This window comes from Plectropomus leopardus, chromosome 4, assembly GCF_026936395.1.
Source record: "Plectropomus leopardus strain MGB_pleo_1.0 chromosome 4, ASM2693639v1, whole genome shotgun sequence".
Lineage (NCBI taxonomy): Eukaryota > Metazoa > Chordata > Actinopteri > Perciformes > Serranidae > Plectropomus > Plectropomus leopardus.
The window spans coordinates 12187361-12209811 of NC_142179.1; the positions used below are offsets into that span (position 1 = coordinate 12187361).

General features: G+C 38.6%; 2 protein-coding genes across 2 annotated transcripts; both read right to left on the reverse strand.

Annotated features, from left to right (window-relative positions):
• On the reverse strand, positions 1 to 5060 carry LOC148189732 (uncharacterized). Its single transcript, XM_088076017.1, has 6 exons — positions 4742 to 5060; positions 4133 to 4513; positions 3658 to 3906; positions 3049 to 3429; positions 2479 to 2820; positions 1 to 2082 (listed from the first exon to the last, which is right to left on the reverse strand). Exons 1-6 carry the CDS (start codon positions 5058 to 5060, stop codon positions 986 to 988), a joined length of 2769 nt encoding a protein of 922 aa, XP_087932143.1. The 3' UTR covers positions 1 to 985.
• A 7500-nt stretch (positions 5061 to 12560) lies between these two features.
• Positions 12561 to 21945, reverse strand: cdc45 (CDC45 cell division cycle 45 homolog (S. cerevisiae)). Its single transcript, XM_042488412.2, has 18 exons — positions 21745 to 21945; positions 21525 to 21584; positions 19410 to 19502; positions 18823 to 18960; positions 18544 to 18693; positions 18393 to 18451; positions 18247 to 18295; positions 18089 to 18150; positions 17931 to 17981; positions 16892 to 17011; positions 16607 to 16738; positions 16405 to 16503; positions 16137 to 16298; positions 15141 to 15279; positions 14966 to 15049; positions 14742 to 14860; positions 13409 to 13485; positions 12561 to 12875 (listed from the first exon to the last, which is right to left on the reverse strand). The coding sequence occupies exons 1-18, from the start codon at positions 21793 to 21795 to the stop codon at positions 12811 to 12813; spliced, it is 1710 nt and encodes a 569-aa protein (XP_042344346.2). The 5' UTR covers positions 21796 to 21945; the 3' UTR covers positions 12561 to 12810.
• Positions 21946 to 22451: the final 506 nt, after the last annotated feature.

Consider the following 22451-nt stretch of genomic DNA (forward strand, 5'->3'; position numbering starts at 1 on the left):
GTTTTTTTTAGTTAGGTTTAGGTTTTTTTTTGTTGTTTTTTTTGTTGTTTTTTCAGTTTTTTTGTTGTTTTTTTGTTTTGTTTTTTCAGTTTTTTTGTTGTTATTTTTGTTTTTTGTTTTGTTGTTTTTTTGTTGTTATTTTTTTTTTGGGGGGGTTATTTTTTTTGTTTTGTTTTGCTTGGTTTGTTTCTAAGATTATTTTTGAGGCTTTTTTTGCCTCAAAAATAATCTTTACTTAACTCTTTACTTAAGCCATTTACTTCTCCTTCTTCTCCTGTTTCCTTCTTCTTCCTTTTTACTTCCTCTCTGTCTCCGATCTTTTCCTTGCCCACATCAGGCCCTCGTCTGTTTCTGTGCGTTTTTCCTTCTCCTCCACCAGATCAAAGCCACCTAAAACCAACAGCATATACAGAAAAGGTTAAGTTTGGAGTCCAGTTGCACACCTAATGTCAGGAAAGAGTCAACAGACCTTATTGGTGTCATTTTCCACATAAACAGATTTTACACACTTATGTCTTCTCTGCAGAACAGGATAACACAAGGGAACTCATGTTTTGACATAAACAACAAGTAACATATCACCAACTTTAGACAAATAATGTGCACACTTTTGATAAGCTGATAAGTTCAGTAAATCGAATACTACCCAGAAATGGACTCATTTAAACATTTAAAACATCCATTTTCTTGTGCTGTGTTCAGAAACCTTTTGGAAGCATATAAAAACTTTGAAACATACAAACTTGTTGGATTTCTGTGAAAAATATGTTTTAAAAACATATTTTTTTGGGGGAGCTACAAGTCACCTTTTGTCAATAATTTTACTTTGGTTGAACTCCAAAAGCAGGACTTTTGCCTGTTAGCAAGTCTTTTTATATTGTGTTATTAGTACTTTTACATGAGAAAATAATTTGAAGTAGTTAAAAGGAATTCTGTGTCTGTTGGATGCAGTTCATATTTTCATCACATTTTATGTGACAGAATGTCAGCTGTCTTTCTTACTTGTTTGTTGGAGGGGGCGCTCCTGCTGTTCGTTCACCGCAATGTCAATGCAGTTTTTACGGCCGCAGCACAATGCAAGTTGCACTCTTTTCAACAGAGCAGCTGTTTTCCCCACCTTCAAAGTCTCTCGCTCCTTAATCTCTGACGCTATGGCCTCCTTCCTCTGTTTAGTTTTCTCTTTCTGCATATTTTTCTCCTCCTTCTCCTCTCTTTTTCTCTCTTTCTTCACCTCCTTCTGTCTCTTTCTCTCCTCCTTCTCCTCTCTTTTTCTCTCCCTCTTCACCTCCTTCTGTCTCTTTTGCTCCTCCTTCTCCTGTCTTTTTCTCTCCTTCTTCACCTCTTTCTGTCTATTTCGCTCCTCCTTCTCCTCTCTTTTTCTCTCCTTCTTCAACATTTTCAGCCTCTCTTTCTCCAGCTTCTTGAGTCTTTCTCTCTCCTTCTTCTCCAACTTCTGCCTCTCCTTCGCCTCCTTTTTTCCTTCTCCTTCTTTCTTCTCCATTTTGAGACTTTGGCCGCGCTCTTGAGCCCTGTCTTTGTTCAGATTTACCAGAATATCTCTGAACTCCATCCTTACTCTTCTTCTTTTTTCATCACACTCCTTCTTCTTTTTTTCAAAGTCCTCCCTAAACCTTACGCAAATCTGGATACAATCCTGTAACACAGCCCTCTGGAAGCAATTCCAGCACTCAGTGGTCAGAGGTTTCTTTTCCCTTTGTTTGAACAGCCTCCGGATAATAGTGGGCAGGTCGTCTTCAGAAGACGAAGGGCTCTCACCCCTCCGTCCCCGCAGCCTCCGGGTGGTAGTGGGCTGGTTGTCTTCAGAAGACGAAGGGCTCTCACCCCTCCGTCCCCGCAGCCTCCGGGTGGTAGTGGGCTGGCCATCTTCAGAAGACGAAGGGCTCTCACCCCTCCGTCCCCGCAGCCTCCGGGTGGTAGTGGGCTGGTCGTCTTCCGAACATGAAGGACTCTTACACCTCTTTACCCGCAGCCTCCAGGTGGTAGTAGGCTGGTCATCTTCAGAAGACGAAGGGCTCTCACCCCTTTGTCCCTGCAGCCTCCGGATGGTAGAAGGCTTCTTGACTACAGTTGTGGAAATATTAGGAAATGTTAAGAAATATTGTTCTCTACAGAGGAAGAAATATCAATAAAATCTCTTGTTTTTTTATGTCTACCTGCCCAGGTACAACAGATGAAAACTAGCTAGCTGGTAGCTCACTTCCTAATGTCTTTGTAATGCACAATTAACGATGAATCCTGCACAGTCCGTGTTAAAATACACTGTATATTTAAGAAAATGGTACCTACCCTTCTTGTAAGGCTGGTAATCTTCACAAGACAAAGGGCTCTCACCCCTTCGTCCTTGGTCCTTCATGATGGTTGAAGGGTTGATGTCAGCGAAGGACAAAGGGCTCTCACCCCTTTGTCCACGCACCTTCATTGAAGAAGGGTTACCTCCACGAGACGAGGGACTCTCACCCCCTCGTTCGTCTTCAGAAGACGAAGGGCTCTCACCCCTCCGTCCTAGCAGCCTCCGAGTGGTAGTAGGCTGGTCGTCTTCAGAAGACGAAGGGCTCTCACCCCTCCGTCCTAGCAGCCTCCGAGTGGTAGAAGGCTGGTCGTCTTCAGAAGACGAAGGGCTCTCACCCCTCCGTCCCCGCAGCCTCCGAGTGGTAGTGGGCTGGTCGTCTTCAGAACATGAAGGACTCTTACACCTCCGTACCAACAGCCTCAAGGTGGTAGTAGGCTGGTCATCTTCAGAAGACAAAGGGCTCTCACCCCTTTGTCCCTGCAGCCTCCGGATGGTAGAAGGCTTTTTGACTACAGAAGTGGAAATATTAGGAAATGTTAAGAAATATTGTTCTCTACAGAGGAAGAAATATCAATAAAATCTCCGTTTTTCTTTTTATGTCTACCTGCCCAGGAACAACACATGTAAACTAGCTAGCTGGTAGCTCACTTCCTAATGTCTTTGTAATGCACAATTAACGATGAATCCTGCAGAGTCCGTGTTAAAATACACTGTATATTTAAGAAAATGGTACCTACCCTTCTTGTAAGGCTGGTAATCTTCAAAAGACAAAGGGCTCTCACCCCTTCGTCCGTGGTCCTTCATGATGGTTGAAGGGTTGATGTCAGCGAAGGACAAAGGGCTCTCACCCCTTTGTCCACGCACCTTCATTGAAGAAGGGTTACCTCCATGAGACGAGGGACTCTCACCCCCTCGTTTGTCTTCAGAAGACGAAGGACTCTCACCCCTCCGTCCCCGCAGCCTCCGGGTGGTAGTAGGCTGGTCGTCTTCAGAAGACGAAGGGCTCTCACCCCTCCGTCCCTGCAGCCTCCGGGTGGTAGAAGGCTGGGTGTTGGCAGAAGACAAAGGGCTCTCACCCCTTCGTCCCCACAGCCTCCAGGTGGTAGAAGGCTTTTTGACTACAGAAGTGGAAATATTAGGAAATGTTAAGAAATATTGTTCTCTACAGAGGAAGAAATATCAATAAAATCTCTGGTTTTCTTTTTATGTCTACCTGCCCAGGAACAACACATGTAAACTAGCTAGCTGGTAGCTCACTTCCTAATGTCTTTGTAATGCACAATTAATGATGAATCCTGCACAGTCCGTGTTAAAATACACTGTATATTTAAGAAAATGGTACCTACCCTTCTTGTAAGGCTGGTAATCTTCAAAAGACAAAGGGCTCTCACCCCTTCGTCCGTGGTCCTTCATGATGGTTGAAAGGTTGATGTCAGCGAAGGACAAAGGGCTCTCACCCCTTTGTCCACGCACCTTCATTGAAGAAGGGTTACCTCCACGAGACAAGGGACTCTCACCCCCTCGTTCGTCTTCAGAAGACGAAGGGCTCTCACCCCTTCGTCCCCACAGCCTCCAGGTGGTAGAAGGCTTTTTGACTACAGAAGTGGAAATATTAGGAAATGTTAAGAAATATTGTTCTCTACAGAGAGAAATATCAATAAAATCTCTGGTTTTCTTTTTATGTCTACCTGCCCAGGAACAACACATGTAAACTAGCTAGCTGGTAGCTCACTTCCTAATGTCTTTGTAATACACAATTAACGATGAATCCTGCACAGTCCGTGTTAAAATACACTGTATATTTAAGAAAATGGTACCTACCCTTCTTGTAAGGCTGGTAATCTTCACAAGACAAAGGGCTCTCACCCCTTCGTCCTTGGTCCTTCATGATGGTTGAAGGGTTGATGTCAGCGAAGGACAAAGGGCTCTCACCCCTTTGTCCACGCACCTTCATTGAAGAAGGGTTACCTCCACGAGACGAGGGACTCTCACCCCCTCGTTCGTCTTCAGAAGACGAAGGGCTCTCACCCCTCCGTCCCCGCAGCCTCCGGGTGGTAGTAGGCTGGTCGTCTTCAGAAGACGAAGGGCTCTCACCCCTCCGTCCCCGCAGCCTCCGGGTGGTAGAAGGCTGGGTGTTGGCAGAAGACAAAGGGCTCTCACCCCTTCGTCCCCACAGCCTCCAGGTGGTAGAAGGCTTTTTGACTACAGAAGTGGAAATATTAGGAAATGTTAAGAAATATTGTTCTCTACAGAGGAAGAAATATCAATAAAATCTCTGGTTTTCTTTTTATGTCTACCTGCCCAGGAACAACACATGTAAACTAGCTAGCTGGTAGCTCACTTCCTAATGTCTTTGTAATGCACAATTAATGATGAATCCTGCACAGTCCGTGTTAAAATACACTGTATATTTAAGAAAATGGTACCTACCCTTCTTGTAAGGCTGGTAATCTTCACAAGACAAAGGGCTCTCACCCCTTCGTCCGTGGTCCTTCATGATGGTTGAAGGGTTGATGTCAGCGAAGGACAAAGGGCTCTCACCCCTCCGTCCACGCACCTTCATTGAAGAAGGGTTACCTCCACGAGACGAGGGACTCTCACCCCCTCGTTCGTGCACCCAGATGGTAGGGTCGAGGTCCTCAGGAGTCGAAGGTCTCTCACCTCTTCGATTGTACTTCTTCGAAGAAGAGTACTTGTCTCCTTTAGACCGAGGTTTAAAGGGATTTTGTCCGAAAATGGACTTCAGCATGCTATCAAACTCTCTCGTACACGGGCTGTGGAAAACTGCAAACACAAACACACAGCGCTTATTTCACTGACAATCAGATTTTTTCAAGCAGAAACACTATCTCCACTAAACCTTAAGATAAGACTTAAACAATAAAACTGACCCCAAGATAAATTGTTCAACTGAACCAAAATTTAATAAATTGTTGAAATATTTTTCAAGTGATTGTATTATGGCACACAAATAAGAAATGGTTCACATTTAAACCCAAGTCTAACTATCACTACAATAACACAAAAAGACTAAATACCATAGTGTTGTTTTAAATTAAATTCAAGTATGTAAGAAGTTCAACTGACAAATAACACATCTAGAATAATTACATTCATTGGCACAGTATTGTTACAACTAATGTAGTTAAATATAACAAATGATACTGAACCTTCACTATTAACAAAGATGGTTACAGTAATATAATGATTCTAACAATAACTATAATAAAGTTGATAAAAATCAGAAAATCAAGACAGAAAATTAACCTCAGAGCTACAGTGAAATCATGGTTTTCCATCTAAGTTCAAAAGAAGCTTTTTCTGTAACATGTAGTGCAAAGAAACACTACAAATGCAATCCATTTTGTGCAGACACAATTTAGACAACAAGTGAAGCAAAATTTACAAGTTAAAATTTTGTTTTGCGAGACAAAAAGTGAAATTTCATGTACTGATTTACAGCTCATGTTACTGCACTTATATTTTGATTGTAACAAATGAAAAAGGTAATTTAATTGACAGAAAAATGTGTGAAGAGTAAATGTACTTGTCTTCCAACACAAATGAACATAAATGGTTGAGTAAAAAACAGAAGTTTTAAGTGGTGAAAAGTGTGTCTTACCTCTCCAAAGGGTTGTGCGAAAATGAGATTTGAATTCTGGCCTCCTCTATTCATAAACTCAGTGTTCCGTGATGTCATTCGGAGTAGAACATTGGTGTTCTAGTTCTACTGTAAGTTCCAACCGGTTTTTTTTCTTGATACAAACAATGGTGGACTCAGTATTTTTACTAAAGTATGGTACTTAAGTACAAATTTGAGGTACCTATAACTGAGTATTTCCAGTTTATGTTGCTGAATACCAGTACAAGACATTTCACACAAAATAACCACATTCAGTATGATGCATTTTCATAAATGTATCCACACAAAAGTATTTAGAGCGGCAAAAATTAATGCAATTATAAAAATCCATAATAGGATGCCCAGGCTAACCTGCAAGCTAACGAAGCCCTGGTTCCCTCATCAAATTTCCCTAGGGATGATGTTTTTCTGTTGGCCAACACGCAAGCTAACGAAGCCCTGGTTCCCTCATCAAATTTCCCTAGGGATGATGTTTTTCTGTTGGCCAACACGCAAGCTAACGAAGCCCTGGTTCCCTCATCAAATTTCCCTAGGGATGATGTTTTTCTGTTGGCCAACACGCAAGCTAACGTAGTCCTGGTTCCTTTGTCAAATAGCCCCAGGGATGACGTTTCTCTGTTGGCCAACTTGCACGCTAACGTATCCCTTATTCCTTCGTAAATTAGCCGATGGGATTTCTCCATTTAGTTTTGGATCATTGTAGAAAAAAAGAATTTATCCTTAGCCTAACTGCGAGATGTAAAAAGCTAATGCTAGGCTAAAACTAACTACACTACGGTTGCTTTGCCACAGCTACGAGGCTGTAAAGTCATGTTTGGCGCAGTTCAATGCTATGTTTTGCATTCTCTTTAGCCACTTGATAGCAACTGTCCATATTAGTTACACCTCTCTGACACCATTAATTAGTAGTATTCACCTTATTCCTGAGGGCACGACTGTAGAAATGAACATGAGAGCAACTTCTGGTGGGGTAGAGAAGGTTACAGTAAGCTAGTTCACTGCATTGACTTTCCATAGATGCTACTCTCAATGGCTAAATGCCAACGGCTATTCTTTAATAAAGTAATTTGAATGAATTCAGCACATACAGCTTTGTTTTTTTGTTTGTTTTTTTTTTTTACAGCTATTTAGCTAACGTTAATGTAAATAAGGTCTGTGGTTAACACAGGCTATGTTGTTGTTTTGATCTGTAACATAAAACACGTCCATATAAATAAAATTTTTTAACTTTTAAGGTTTTACGGATCTTAAAAAAGGCAACTGCTAACAAGTGGCTAAAGCCTCGTATTTAAAGGCCAATGCAATGCATAAAATGCCATTTTCAGCTTGCCAAAAAGTGATTGCAGCTGCTATCTTGATACTGAAAGGTTGTTTCTGCCTCAAAATGACTAAATTTAATTCTTGGGGGTTGTTTCTGACTAATTTTAATCACTCATTTTTACCTGTGTAAACACTTTTAAATGGCCAATGCAATGCATTAAATGTACTTTTCAACTAGCCAAGAAGTGATTGCAGCTGCTATCTTGACACTGAAAGGATCTTACAATATGATATAGAGAAACCCTACAGTTTCTTCAATGAACATGCACTTGGCAAGAGTGGAGACTCAATGACTGCACATAGGTCCCTTGAAACAAAACAAAACAAAAAAACACACATAAAGTGGTGTAACTTAAGGGGTATGACATAAGCTGCTCTGATGGCTGAATGATTTATTTACAAAATCTAATCAAAACTAATCTAAAATTAAAATTTGATCAAATTATTTTTAAGGTAGTAACTGTTTAGTGACCAGATAGGAGCTGCAATCACCCTTTGGCAAGTTAAAAATTGCATTTTATTTGCTGCATTGGTCTTTTAAAGGAATTTAAACAGATAAAGGGCACTGGGTGGGCTATAATCTGTCAAATATGATCACTCAGAATGAAATCTAGTATTTTGAAGCAGAAACAGCCTTTCAGTGGCAAGATAATTAAAAATTGCATTTTTTTTCTTCAGTTGGTCTTTTAAAGGTATTAACATGGGTTGAAAGGGACAAGTTGTGCTATAATCAGTCAAATATAATCACTATGAAGGAATCAGTTCATTTTGAGGCAGATGCAGCCTTTCAGTGGTAAGATAGGAGCTGCAATCACTTTTTTGGCAAGTACAAAATTGCATCTTATGCATTGCATTGGCCCTTTAAAGGTTTTTAAACACGTAAAAAGGACTGAGTGAGCTATAATCTGTCAAATATATCACTATGAATAAAATCAAGTCATTCTGAGGCAGATTTCTTTGTAAGAAGCTGTCATTTGGTGAGTTTATCTTTTGAATATATGTTATTTAAAATGGAAGTGAAATGGAAGTGAATTGGCATAAGTCAAAGCTTCACGTTCATTTTTAAATCTATGAAGAAAATGTATGCATTTATTATTTGACCTTGAGAAGTGCAAGGCTGTCATTTTTCTTCTTCTGAAATCATCAACAGACACAGTAACATTTCACGTGTGTTATTTGCTACCATGGACAGATTAACAAACCCTCCTGTTCCAATATCCACCAGGAAATGTAACGAGTTTGCAGACTTTTCTAATAGCAAGGTTCAAGGCATCAGACTTAAGAATTAAGAATTAACTCTTCAATGCCAAAGACTAATGTGCCATCACTGCAGACTTCCCAAGGTAACTTACTAAGTATGAAGCAATTTAAGGCCATGAGTGACAAATCACTGGAAGAAATTATCTCCAGTCTCAGTTCCTCCACCTGCTGCCTTGATGTGTTACCCACTAGCTTTGTTAAAACGGTTCTGAGCAGTCTGGTAAAACAACTCACTCTTATAGTTAATTTGTTTCTCCAATCTGGCACTTTTCCAAATGCTTTGGAAACTGCAGTCATCAAGCCTCTCCTAAAGAAGAGCAGACACTGTACTGAACTATTTCAAACTTACAATTTTTCAGTAAAGTTATTGAAAAGGTTGTCCACCAGCAACTTAGCAACTTTTTAAAACTAAACAACTGCTATGTAACTTCCTTTTTCACATTGCCTACGCCACCTGCTGACTACCAACTCATTTTAAAACTTGATTTTAAATCATTTTAAATTATCTTTTAATCTTTGCACCTCTTGTCTGCATTTTTTTTTAGCATTTGGTAATTGTTTAACCTTGTATATCTTATCACTTTCTCTTTTACTGTAAATCTGTATCTTTTATTATGTTTTTATATTTTATTACTCCTTAAAGCTCTTTGAATTGCCCTGTGTATGAAATGTGATATAAAAATAAAGCTGCCTTGCCTTGCCTTGCTTTTGTTTAGGGTAAAAGACTAATTGACATTTAAAATCTCTTTCCAAGTGACCTGGCCAAGAGTGCAGCTTAAAATATGGTTACAATAATAAATACAAACAAATACAAATATCACACAATACAAAGAGCGAGTATAACCTCCAGTTAAAATGCAAAACAGAACAGTCAGATACATAAAAATGTGCAGTTATCAAATTCAGTTACCATTAGAGTAGCAGTCACATTGACCAAAGAGTGCTATTTTCTTGACCTTTAAATGCAACTTAAATTCCCCTGTAGTGATCAGCTCAGACAGTTTCAGGTCTTCCTGTAAGTTATTCCGAGTAGAAGGAGCGGCAAATTTAAAAGCTTTTTCGCCAAGTTCTGTGCGATATAGCTCGATATCACGAATTAAAAAATTTGCCTCAAGTGCCTTTGAGATCTGTGCAACAAACAGCACCACCTAAAAAAGCCTTCGAGTTGAGTTGGGATCCCTCTCCCTGGACGGACAGACATGCAATTGATATATGTATGAAATATGTTAAATATGACAAGACAAAAGAAATAAGGGGAGGAGCGAGAGGCCATATTTATCAGTAACTTGTATCTTATTGTGTTCCCACACCTAATTAAACATCAAGTTCATGGACTTAACAGGTCCAATTCCCTCAAAATCAAGGATCCAACACAACGCAGTCTGAGAGGATCAAGATTTTTTAGAATGAAAACAAGGACTACTGACTCCAGAAGCTCACAGGCAAGAATGAAAAAGAGAGATGATTTTTCCCTGAAATGCACAAACTTTCAAGTATTTCAAGGACCCATGGGAACTCTGAAAAACCGTCTCTCTGATAATGATATAAATGTGTCTTCCACAAACAGTATTCCTGCTGGATAACATCACTCCGCTGTGACTGTAAACAATATCATTATGGATGCAAACTGTTCTCAAACAGTCGACGCAGAGGAAGCAGCGAGACATTCACATTCATACACAATAAGTGATGACGGTGATGCTCGTAACCTCAATAATAAGACTGTTTGCATTAACATGCTGCAGCTCGATGCAGATCATGGCACATTTCAGTCCCCCCTACCACCACCCAGTCCGGACTTTCCTGTGAAACCACCCAAACACGTTCCACTCTGCAGGTCATGATCGCATCCTGATCCAAAAGCGATAAGGATCTTAATCACCCCGCAGAGAGCAGCTCAGGCTCCACCTTTCCAGTCACTCTGTGGGCCGGCGGCAGATCACCACCAGGAGGCCTGGCCTACTTTCTCCAATGTGGGCCAAGGTCACAGCCCTCACCTTTGCCCCACATGAGCGGGCTGAGCTCAAGGGAAGATGTTTTAAGTTTCACTAGAAGTCCCACAAATACGGAAAGAGCTGTTTTACTTTCTGTGGACACACAAGTTGTGCATCAGCAAAACAAAAGATTGGATCCAGATGAAAAGACTTTAATCAGTTTAGATCATCCTCTCTACCACCGCCGGCTGTGACTGCCAGCTGCAGACACTCTGCCAGATCTTTGTTTTATGACATGAGAGAAAATTCAACTTCCCTTCTGACAAATAAATTAGGAACTTGCAGTGTTTTTGTCGATAAACCAACAATGGTGGCTCCTAATATGGGTCAGTGGGACTATAAAAAAAAAGAAGAAGAAAAACATAGATAACACACTTTATTTTTGTTCTTCCTTGTGGAATATTTCAGTCTGTAGTCCCCACTTATAATGAAGCTTAAAAAGAAAGGAAATTATTAACTACTATTATTTGTTTACAATTCTGCCACCTGTCAAGGGGACTGCAAACAGGTGTTTTTATGTTTTTTTAAGGTATAAAGGTTTAGGAGTCAGGGGTTTAACACATTAACACTTTCTTTATAGACTCACCAGAGATGAGAGGGACAATATATGATTTTGCTGCAGGTCATTATAAAAAAAACCAAAAAAAAACACCCACAGTAAGTCAGTATGAATCGAGGTTGTTATTATATGTGCAGCAACACCCAAAAAGACTGCTGGCCAACCAGAAATTAAAGAGACTCTGTAAAGCTGCATATATACAAACTTAAATAAAACCCAAAACAAAATGTCTTAATAAATCATCAGCATATTTCATAGCCTATTGGAAGATCTGATGCCATTTCAAAGAGTTAAAAATGCCTTTTTTTAAAGGACTATTTAATTGTTAGAAGGGTGGTCATTGAGAAAAAAGTGTCCAATCTGTGATGCAATAAAAATATTTAATTAACATAATGTATGGTAAAGTGATTCTAGTAAGTTTTAATGTCTTTTTAAGACTTTTAAGTATATGTTGATGATTATCAGGATAATATTGTGAATCACATATTATATTGGCCAGAATAATGGTGACATGAAATTATCACATTGTCCCACCATGCCCAGTACAGTTCCTAATGACTGAAATATTCGAGCGCTCCACTGATAAGAACAGATCGAATTTGACCTCTGCGGATAATTTGGCTCTTGGTGAAAACCCCATAAACATCTGGATCTTAAGTTAGAGAAAAAGATGAGGAAACATTAGCAGCTGCTGGGTGAGTCACCGGCCTCCAAAATGTCACACATAGGAGGAGAAACATGGATTTGTACCGTAAAATTATGTTATTCACATTTTTTTAATCACCTCGTCCATTTGTTTTAGCGAAGAAGAGACCTCTGTGGATAATTTATCTCACAGTTAAAACCTCCTGAACAATGAACACTAAATGAATCTTAACCAGAAGTTTCAACTTCTTGCAATCTGCAATTCTCACACTGGACACATTTCAGCTTTTTTCTTTAGTGTTTTGGTGTCTTTACATTTTTCTTAGAACCACAAAACATTTTATATTTAGGCAACTGAGGAGAGTTTAGGAAATACAAAAGGTAATGTTTTGGAGTATTTGAAATCAGTGTATGATTTAACCTCTGTCTAAAATCTCTGACAGCAAGAATCTACCCTGCCGAGTGAAGTAAAACAGGTCATTTCTCATTTGGAGACTTGGCAGCAGAAGCACAACAAAAACAAAAAGATATGTATAAAAAGATAAGAGTACCTACTGATAAAATGAATCTAAAGGAATGGCGATACAGTCATATTTCTACTGGACGAAAGAGGAAGTTTCCAACATTTCACAGCTTTTGGGTTTTTTTCAGGAGTTTTTCTTTAGGCGATGTGAGGGTCTGAGGGCAGAGGGATGTCGTACACTGTAAAGCCCTCTGAGGCAAACTATGTTTTGTGATAATGGGCTTTATAAACAAAATTGACTTGACTTGACTTGACATACCAAAAACTCCTAAAAAAAACAAGAACTGTAACAAACCACCAAAGCATTCAAGTCACTTACTATGATTTATTAAACATGCTAGAAATGTCAACAATTCACATACACAGATAGGAATAAAAAGACAAACGTCACAAGAATTTAAAAGCAAAAAAAGACACATTTACAAAAAGACTGTACAATATTCACACAAAATATTAAAATCATGTTTAAAGTTCTGGTACATGTCTGATAAAGACGTGAACAGCAGCAACTCTTTGACTGTTCAAGACTCAAAACTCATGTGCTCAGGTGCTTTTTCATGTCAGCAGGGTGATGAGTGCATCCAGAAACTTGCTCCTGTCCTCCGTCTTCAGCTCAATTACTGCAAAGAAGCAAAACACGGGTAAGAATAACCAAATATAATATACTTCTATCAGCCAGAAAAAGATAGATTGGGATAAACTTTTCCATGAGGAAGGTGCAGAAGTACTACACAAATCTTACTTTACATATGAAAAATGACTGATATTTCATGATACCAAGTGCTAGAAACTCTAATAGAAATGTCATTTCATTTTCACTTTTATTCCGCTCATGGAAACAGACAGTTTAAAATCAAGCAACAAGTTTTTTGCTACATAACATTCCATAAAAAAAGGGGCAGGGAGAAGAAAATAATATTTACAAGCCCCTTTATCAAAAATAAATCTACAAATGGAAGTAGATGGTGTGTCTATCAGTTACTTAGCAAAAAAAGACAAGGCTGCCACCTAGTGTCTGAGGTAGAGACTAACAACTAAATGGTAATGATGACCCCAAATAACACCAGATGTAAAACACTTATATACTTATAAATATATACTTGGACACAGCACATTAGAGAAGTAAGTAAGTAAATAACAATATTAATCTTACTTGAGGTGTCGAAGTTGTCATGAAGAGTTCTGGAGCTCGTGCTCTCTGCAGCTTTCTCAAATGCCCGACCAAAGAAACTTTTGGAGTGCAGAGAAAAAGATGCGAGTGGAGGAAATTAGGTATTTCTGCTGTATATAAACACAAAACTAGTTGTTTTATGCATTTGTCGATCAACGGAAAATTAAAAACCAATTATATTTATAATCGGTTTATATTTTAAGTCGTTTCTTTGAGCGAAAACACCAAAAGTTCTCTGGTGTCAACTTCTCTTCCGTAAACTTTTTGCTTTTCTCCATTTCATATAATAATTTGAATGTCTGTGAGTTTGGGATAGTTGCAGGGTGTCTTCATATTTAATGCCTTTTAAGACCTTTTCAAGATATTTTTTAACCAAATGTAAGACAAATCTTTGTTTCTTATTCAACTCCCCACTGTTGTGAAACCTACGCCCTTGCATGCAGAGGCAGGTTTTAGGAATATGGTTATTGGAGATAGATGGGTTAATCTGCATTTTGCCAACAGGTAAGTGCTAGTTTAAAGTAAAAAGATTTGAGGTTCAGTGGTACATTTGAAGATTTGCAACACCAGAAATGCAGACTTGAACAGAGAGGAGTTTGATTCATTTTGACAAAAATAAAAGGTGGATACATGAAATTAGATAAAATGTTTGTGGGGTTTATGGTTTCACAAATATCACTTTATAACAATTTAAAGACTTCTGAGGCCTTTTGAGACTTTTATATAACATGAAGACATTTTAAGACTTTAGAAGGACCTGCAGACACCTTGTGTTGGTTGGACAAAACGAGCGGTCTGAGTACGTCACCTTGGACTACACTGAAACACATCCCATCACTTCTTCACAAAAAACAATATACATGAATATGTAATAGTCATTGTAACATAACAGCCTGTTAAAGTAAATGCAGGTCTGAGTGTTTGTCTTTTAATTATTAAAATGTAAAGAAAGAGAGGGACTTTTTTTTTTTTTTTTTTTAAATAAGGCTGATTTAAATGTTTTGCAAAGTATTGCAACATCAACTTTAACCAAAGATCAAATCAGCAAAAGATATGAGACAATAGTAGTATTATATCTCAAAGCACACAAAGCATGACAGGAACATGAACACACTGCAGGTCTGCAGAGTCGATAGCAAAAACGATACCAAATATGGAGTGTTTAGGCCTGATTTCAAGATTTTGAGGTTATATTTTCCAAAAAGTTAATAAAACAGCTTTGTAGATGCACTTTCAAGTTGTATATTGGAGACAGATTTTTATCATTTCTATATTTTTTTGGTTGTATCCTACAGTGTAAAAAGTGAGATCTTACTTCTTCTTGTCAGATGTTTCAGACTCGGGCGGGATTCCCACAACAATGACGGTTCCCTTCTCCACGTCCTTGGGAGCAGCCATGATGAGCGGGAGCAGTTTGCAGCGCTTATTCCTCGTCTAACCAACAAAAACATCACCGGTGAAAGAGTGACACCAACAAAAGTGTTTTTCAGTTCTTTTTTTCACAGTCTGAATGCAGCCTGACGGCAATAAGATACTTACAGAATGGATGAAAGCCTTCAGGAGGTACTTGCAGAGCAGAGTCAAGGCCATGGGCTTAGAAAAGAGCTTCACGTCAGGTGTTCCCTGCACGTGAAAGGAAAGTATTGAGCTGAGCAGGAAGTACTGCTGAGAAGCTGCCATATAAATATCCGCAGGTCATAATGGAGACTCGTACCTCCATGAGGTAGCAGTAGAGGAAAGGTCCCTGCGACAGGATGAGGTTGGTGCAGATGCAGCTGGCGACTGTCTGCTGGATCGCCATCAGCTTCTTCTTGGCCAGGTCGATGCCTGAATGTAGACGATCGAGGTTACTCCTACACAGGAGGAGACACCAACAAGGGACAGAAAGTAAATTGGACAAGAATGTTTTTGTCATCTGATCATAAATAGACACTGCACAGCTTTAACCCTCTGAAACCTGAGCAAAATCGCTTGATTTCAGTCAAAATAATGGGAAAAGGGGAATGAGCAACTTAAAAAGAAGGTTAATTGACCTGGTTGAAAATCAAACTGCACAAATATTGTATAATTATGCGTGTATGTTAATGTATGTATATGTTCATACATTTATATGTGTGTATGCAAAATATTCATATAAAATGAAGAATAATTGCTGAGTTATGGAGAAAGTGCAGGATTAAATAAGTGTAAACTTTATCCAACTCCTTTTCGGGCATGTCAGTGCTTGCAAATGGAAATTATTTTCTAACATGCTTTTCACTTTATTCTGCATATTTGTTGGAACTAATTTAACTTTTTGTTTGTTTATTTTGTTTTCACATGTCTTAAATAAATATTTATTAATTCAGATAGAAATGACCCAAAAATTATCAAGAAATTAGTAAAAGGTTACAAAGAATACCTGAAAATTAGGGAGGAAAAGGGCCAAAAAAGGCCTAAAATCACAAATAATAATTTAAAATAAATAATTATGATAATTCTAAACATAGTTTTGAGGACATTTTTCCTTGGCTTTTTTTTTAAAAAATTTTTTAAATAATTTTCTAAATCTATAAAATCTTGCAATTTGTGGGAAATCTTGCCAATTTGCTCACCGCCTTTTTCCTCCCATGTTTCCAAAGAAGAAACAATTAGCTCAGAGTTCAGAAGAAGAAAAGTGATGTTGATTCAGGCTCTAAAGGGTAAAACCACTCATCTTATCAACACAAACCTGGACAGCGAGTCCAGAGCCTTGATGAAGTTGTCGCTGTCGCTTTCATCCCTCTCGGTGCTCTCGAGCAGGGCAGCAGTGGCATGCACCATGTCACTGGCCAGGAAGCGGTTCTTAAAGCCGAAGTGAACGCCAAATGTCTGGATGCGGATGTCCTTCATACTGATGGAGGAGGAGAAAATAAAAAAGACGGAAAATGTCATGCTGTCTGTCAATTAAAGCATCTGAGTTAAACAGCTTTCCTTCTTCCTCTCGTTGCTCTTCATACCCGTATTTATTGGAGGACTCCTCAATGACGTCCCTCAGGTTCTCTTTGATGGACATGTCCATGGAGTTGAATTTCTGCCTCACTTGTTTCAGAGGGAGCCTGTGAAAGCATCATTAGCACATATCAACCAAAAAAATGTGAGGCAGCTCAGTTTCACATCATTCAATAAAATTAGACGTTTATTGATTTCTAGGCACATTACCCCATGTCGGCTAAGAACTCCTGGAGCTTCTTTTGGCCGTTTAAAGTCCAAAGCTTGAAGTTGCATGATGTGTAACAGGAATTACAGATGCTCTCATACAGGGACCAGTGCTGATAGAGCGTCAGACGGAGGCTAAAGAAGGAGGGTTAAGGAAAACTCAGAGAAAAAAGGAGCAACAAAGTTTGTACGGGTAATTTGACTGCCACTATGACACTTGATCATATGACGAAAAAAGTTGAGATGTTTAAAATCCACTTGACAACATGTTAAATGCATGATGGATACTCGTATTCAAAGGAGATCCTCATGCAGTCGATGGACAGAGAGTTCTCCTCGTCCTCGTTTCGGTGGTTATGTCGGGAAACGTGTCGCTGCATTGTGGCGATGTCAGTTACATACTTCATACTTTAGGGAAAAAAGAAGAACTCAGTGTAAAATCAGACAGAACTCAAGTAATCCCAAACTAAAGTGCCTGATAGCATAACAATAAAAATAATATAAACAAAACGTCGCAAATAAACGTGATATTGCAGGTTAGCCTGTGCGGGAGTCCTTTGGACGATCAGCCCCTCTCCAGCAAACCTGTCTCATCTGATGGTGTTCTTCTGTTCAGAGTTGTGAAGGTAGAAATGCATGTCAAAACGAAAGCCCGCATTTCTCATCAGAAGAAACACGCCTTCTTTTAAAGTCTTTCTTTGAAAGACTTGTTTATCAACAGGATTTTGGATATGCGCAAAGATCGCGATATGGACCTTTTCAATAAGGTTTTTGAAGGAACAAATGAGGGAGGCTCTGATCACACGTTGGCACATTGTAATTTTATTTTATTTATTTATGATACTGTTTTTGCACCTTTTTTAAATCATACTTGGCACCTTGCTTTTATTATCTAACATTTTAATATCTTAATATTTTTATATTTGTTTTATTATTATTATTTTTTTTTTACTGTTGTGTCTTTCGCTGCTTATACTTCTTCGTACCTCATAGCTGCTGTAATATTGTGAATTGCCCCACTGCGGGACTAATAAAGGAAGAATTTTACATTAAAATAACATGATAGGACACATTAACTGACGTATGCACGGCTGCATGTACACATGGATATTAGTGAAATATTAATTTTCATTGGCCATGTAAACAGCTCAGTAGGAACATTGGGGTTTTTCAGAATAAAGGCAAATATCTTAATATTTTGGGCATGTAAACATAGTCAATGTGAACAACTTGATGCAAACACAGTAAATACACCCTGTGATGACCTTTAAATTCTAATCACTTGACGCTTTTTGCAAATGTTTTAAAATATTGAAGACATTCTTACTGTGTGATTTTATCATGAACCCACTGGTCAGTCAGCCCAATGATGGCCCACCTGCAGAGAAAAAAATCAACAGTTATCTACATTTTAAAGTCTGAACAATGCACCGTGCATTTCCACAATGTTTATGTCATTAAAATGAACTTGATCACACAGCTTACCAGAGCATGTCCTTGGTGTCTTTAGTCAACACCCACGCCAGCTCAAAGAACATCATCGCAGCCTGACAACAGAATAAATTCAACAAAAGTCGACATACAGCATAAATACAAGTAAACTATCAAATCTGTATAAATAAATGTAAAAACTGTCCACTCACAGATGTCCCGTGATATTCATACTGCTCATAGTCAAACAAGATTTCCCTCCTGAAAAACAAGTCAAACTTTAGTGTCTGTTTAGATATTGTTAAGTCCATACAACAGATACCATCCTCACACCTACACCTCCTTAAAAACACTTCACCTTCGTGCCTCCCACTCCCTCCTCGCTCGCTGTCTTTCAATTCTCCTCTCCACTGCACCCTGCAACAACAAATAATCACACAATCTCTGGACTCGCATCAACACTATCTGATTGATTTCAGTGGTTAGTTCTTATTCACTTCAATACGTACTTCATCAAATCTCCTCCGTTTTCCAGACGGCTCTGAGCCTCCGTCGCTCTCATTTCCAGAGTCATCTCCTTCTTCATCGTCTTCATCTCTAAAGATATCATCATATGAGGGAACTCCAAGGTCGTCATCCTGTTTGATTAGTAGCTTTATCTGTGGACGAGATGACGGGAGTTTACACAGTCTTAGATTTTGGTTTCACTCATAAACTTCAAGAGCTAAACAGAAGAAAGTGCTAAGTAAAAAACAATAATTTGAGCTGAAATGATCATTATCCATCACCTGGGTGTCATTGTAGACATTGACCACGTCTACAGGCCGGTGTGTGTCACAGATGAAGAAGACGGAGTCATCATCCGGCTGCAGCATCTCAAGAAGGTCAACATTTGCTCCGCAGTTAATGAGAACAAAGTATTGGAACTACAACAGACCAAAATAATACACTTAGTTTCAGGCAAAAGTGGAGCAAAACTTCTGTTATTTAAAGGTGTGCTATGCAGGACTGTCAGTTAGTTTAGAAACACGCTCCCCAGCGAAGCTGAAAGCCAAATCCAGGTTTTTGTTTGGAGTTCCACCTCATTAGATGTGGGTTTTTTTGTGGCACTGCGTTTTTATGAAGCCCTGACCTCGCCTGTGTGCTGTGGGGGTGCACGCTCATAAACGTCCCGAGCACAGAAAATAAAAACAAAATACAGGCAAAGCAGTCTCTGCAGAAAAATACACCTTTACACACTTCTAATGGATCGTAAGCGATGGTTGGGGGGATTTATTCTGTGTAAGTCTTTACATTGTGTATACATTGTTTTTGTTTTTTCCCAGTGAAATCCTGCATAGCACACCTTTAAGATCAGGTCTGACTTAGATCTTACCTGCTCTTTGTGTTCAAGGAAGGCAGTGCCGAGGTCCTGCCAGCCTGTAACTGGCACAAGTGTGTACTGGACCTGGTCACAGTGGAATAACGCCTAAAAAGAGACAAAAATTCAACGATTGTTTAATTAGCTAATTTGCCATTAGTTTGTCAATGAAAAAAACAGGGGAACACCAGTGTGTCTACAGGTATCAGATGCTAACATTTGATGCTTTTTAAGACCTTTGAGTTTTTTTTAACCAAACTTAAGAAAGATTTTTGAAAAAATAAATAAAAAAATCTTCTTATTCAAGCACTGCTGGTACATATAAGTAGTGTTCATGCGGTCCTGTGCAGAGGTGGGTTGTATGTAGATGTGTGGTTGATAGAGTTGTTAGATTATTCTACTTTACTAGAATAGTTTTACTAGCATTATCAAGTGGATTTTATCCATGTAAAGATGCATTTTATGTATTCTTGTCTGATCTTATTTTATCTTATTTTTACATGTGGGTTTTATTATGTCTTTATGTCTCCTATACCTGTTTTCATGTGAAGCACATGGTGCATGTCATTTCTTTGTTGTAAAGCATTTTGGGCTGCATCTCTTGAATGAAAGATGATATACAAATAAAGTTTATTATTATTAATAGTCTACATTTTGCCAACAGGTAAGTGCAAGTATAAAGTCAAAAGACAGTATCAGGTTTAGTGGTAGGTTTGTCACAAGATCTTGACTCATTCTAAGAAATTAAAAGATGGAAACAAAGAAAAAAAAGATAAAATGTCTGTGGCAATTAAGATATCACATATTCAACTTTTAAATTAATTAGTGACTTTTAAGGCCTAGGAATTTAAGACTTTAAGGACCTGCAGAAATCTGTAACAGTGAATCTTGAGGGACCGTGTCACTGAAGGCAAAGCCCACAAATCTCAAAGTATAAAGATTTTTATCGGCATTACCTGCATGTGATCATTTTTATTTATCCTTGATATGTGCATCTAAAAGATATGAATTTGACAGCTTAAACATCATCCCCATAAAATCTGCTGACTATTAGTGTAAGAGATACAACTGGAGGCATTTATCACTATGATCCCAAGTTAACATTGTATAGAGATTCATGAATCTAGTGAAATTCTAGACTGCACGAATGAAGTACAAAGCAAGAATCTACTTCCTGGCAATTCACAAAAAAATGGTTAGAATTTAGGAGAAAAATATAATTCAGAAACAATGTTGTGTTCGCACCAACCTATTAAGTATGTATCTCTTTGTGTTGTGCTTATGTGGGAAGGTCTAGTGCAGGAAATCAAACAAAGTGAGTTTATCAGACAGTTTAAAAAGATGTACAAATGTACAAAAAATGTTTTTTGTGAGGTTAAAAAATTGTGAAGGGGATTGAAAAGCAAGCTAATGGGGGATAATGTTTATATACACACACATATATAGGAAAAGCATGAAGAGAGTGGTTTAGTTGTGTGAGTTGTGATTGGATGCTGGGGCAGAGAGTTGGTTTATGAGACTATTTAACAAGGATTTTGTACTGATGGGTTAGAATAGAGCAGGGGTAGGTCTTGAAAAGCAGTTTGGATATTAAATGTTCATTCGTGTTGCTTGTTGAAAATCTGTTATATATGTTACAATTATTTTTGTTTGTTTTTATAGTTTTTTTTATCGCATTTTTGCAATTTTGCACTTTGTATGACTGGTAAGGCTATGGCTTGTAAGGGATCTCAACTCAATGAGGACAATACATGTTAATGTTGTGTAATCAAGAAAAGTAAACAAAGTCAAAGTAAGTTTTTCGAACTAAAGCAGGTTTAGTTCAACTGACAATATTCAACAGGTCCTGTGCACACGTCAGATACTGTACCTAACACACCATAATGTTTACAAGGAACTGACGTATCATAGTATTACTTTCTGTTGTTGTTGTTGTAAATAAGGGATAATAAGGGATACGGTCTACAGTAGAGCTGCTTATTGATAAAGTCAAACGAAATACTAAGCTGGTGGTCGCTAACAGAGCACGATACATGATATATTTTATTTGAGGGGATCTCAGTATGTGGCCACAGTCTGAACAGAGGGAGCAGGAGCTAATGTTTGCTAACAGTTAGCTGATTATCTTACCTGTAGTATCTTACAGGCACACAGAGCGTCGATGTCTGATGCCACCAGGAGTGCGACTCTCTGAAAGAAAAACGAAAGTTAGTGTTAGTTTAGTGTATCACATACAACTAATACCGTGTTGATAATAACGCACCTAAACGCTGTGTAACGTTAGCAAACAGTCCTTCATGGTTCAGGTTAGCCGACCTGACGTTACAGTTAGTTCGCTCAAACAACTTACCTGGTTGGCAACAACTTCGTAAAATTCCTTTCTTATGTCCGTGACGAACATTTTCAACAATTAAAAACGTTTAAGATGACAGAAATGGGGTAAGATAACGCTTAAATATCATGAACAGCGGGTTATTATGGTTTACTGACAGTCAGAAGCGGAGCTTTCTGTTCCCTGTTGGAAATGTGGCGCCAAATCGAGACGTCACTTCCGACCAATCACCGGGAGGGGATTCACATACGTCATACACACTAGGCCGCGCCCGCTCCATTGAAGAAAACAGCTGCCTGAAAACAGAGCAGAAACCCAGACTGTCTATGGGAGAAACCAGTAAAATACAATTAAACCCGACTCCTACTCAATCATTTTTAGTACTTGTACTTTAGTCGAATATTTCCATTTTATACCACTTAATACTTTTACTCCACTACATTTTGTAGGCAAATGTATCTTTTATTCAACTGCATTTATGTGACAGCTTTAAAATCAAACTTTGCATACTGTAAAACTTCAATTAATAGCCCTGGCTAATATTTGTTTATACCACTGTACTCAGCAGGCTTATAACTCCTTTTAACACAAAAAGCAAAGATGGACATTCATTCAAATTATTTATTCAAACCTTTGAGACGTGGGCAAAATGGCTTTTTTCCCCAAAACATGGGAAGAAGGTAATAAGCAACAAAAGAAGAAATGACCCAGAGGTTATCAAGAAA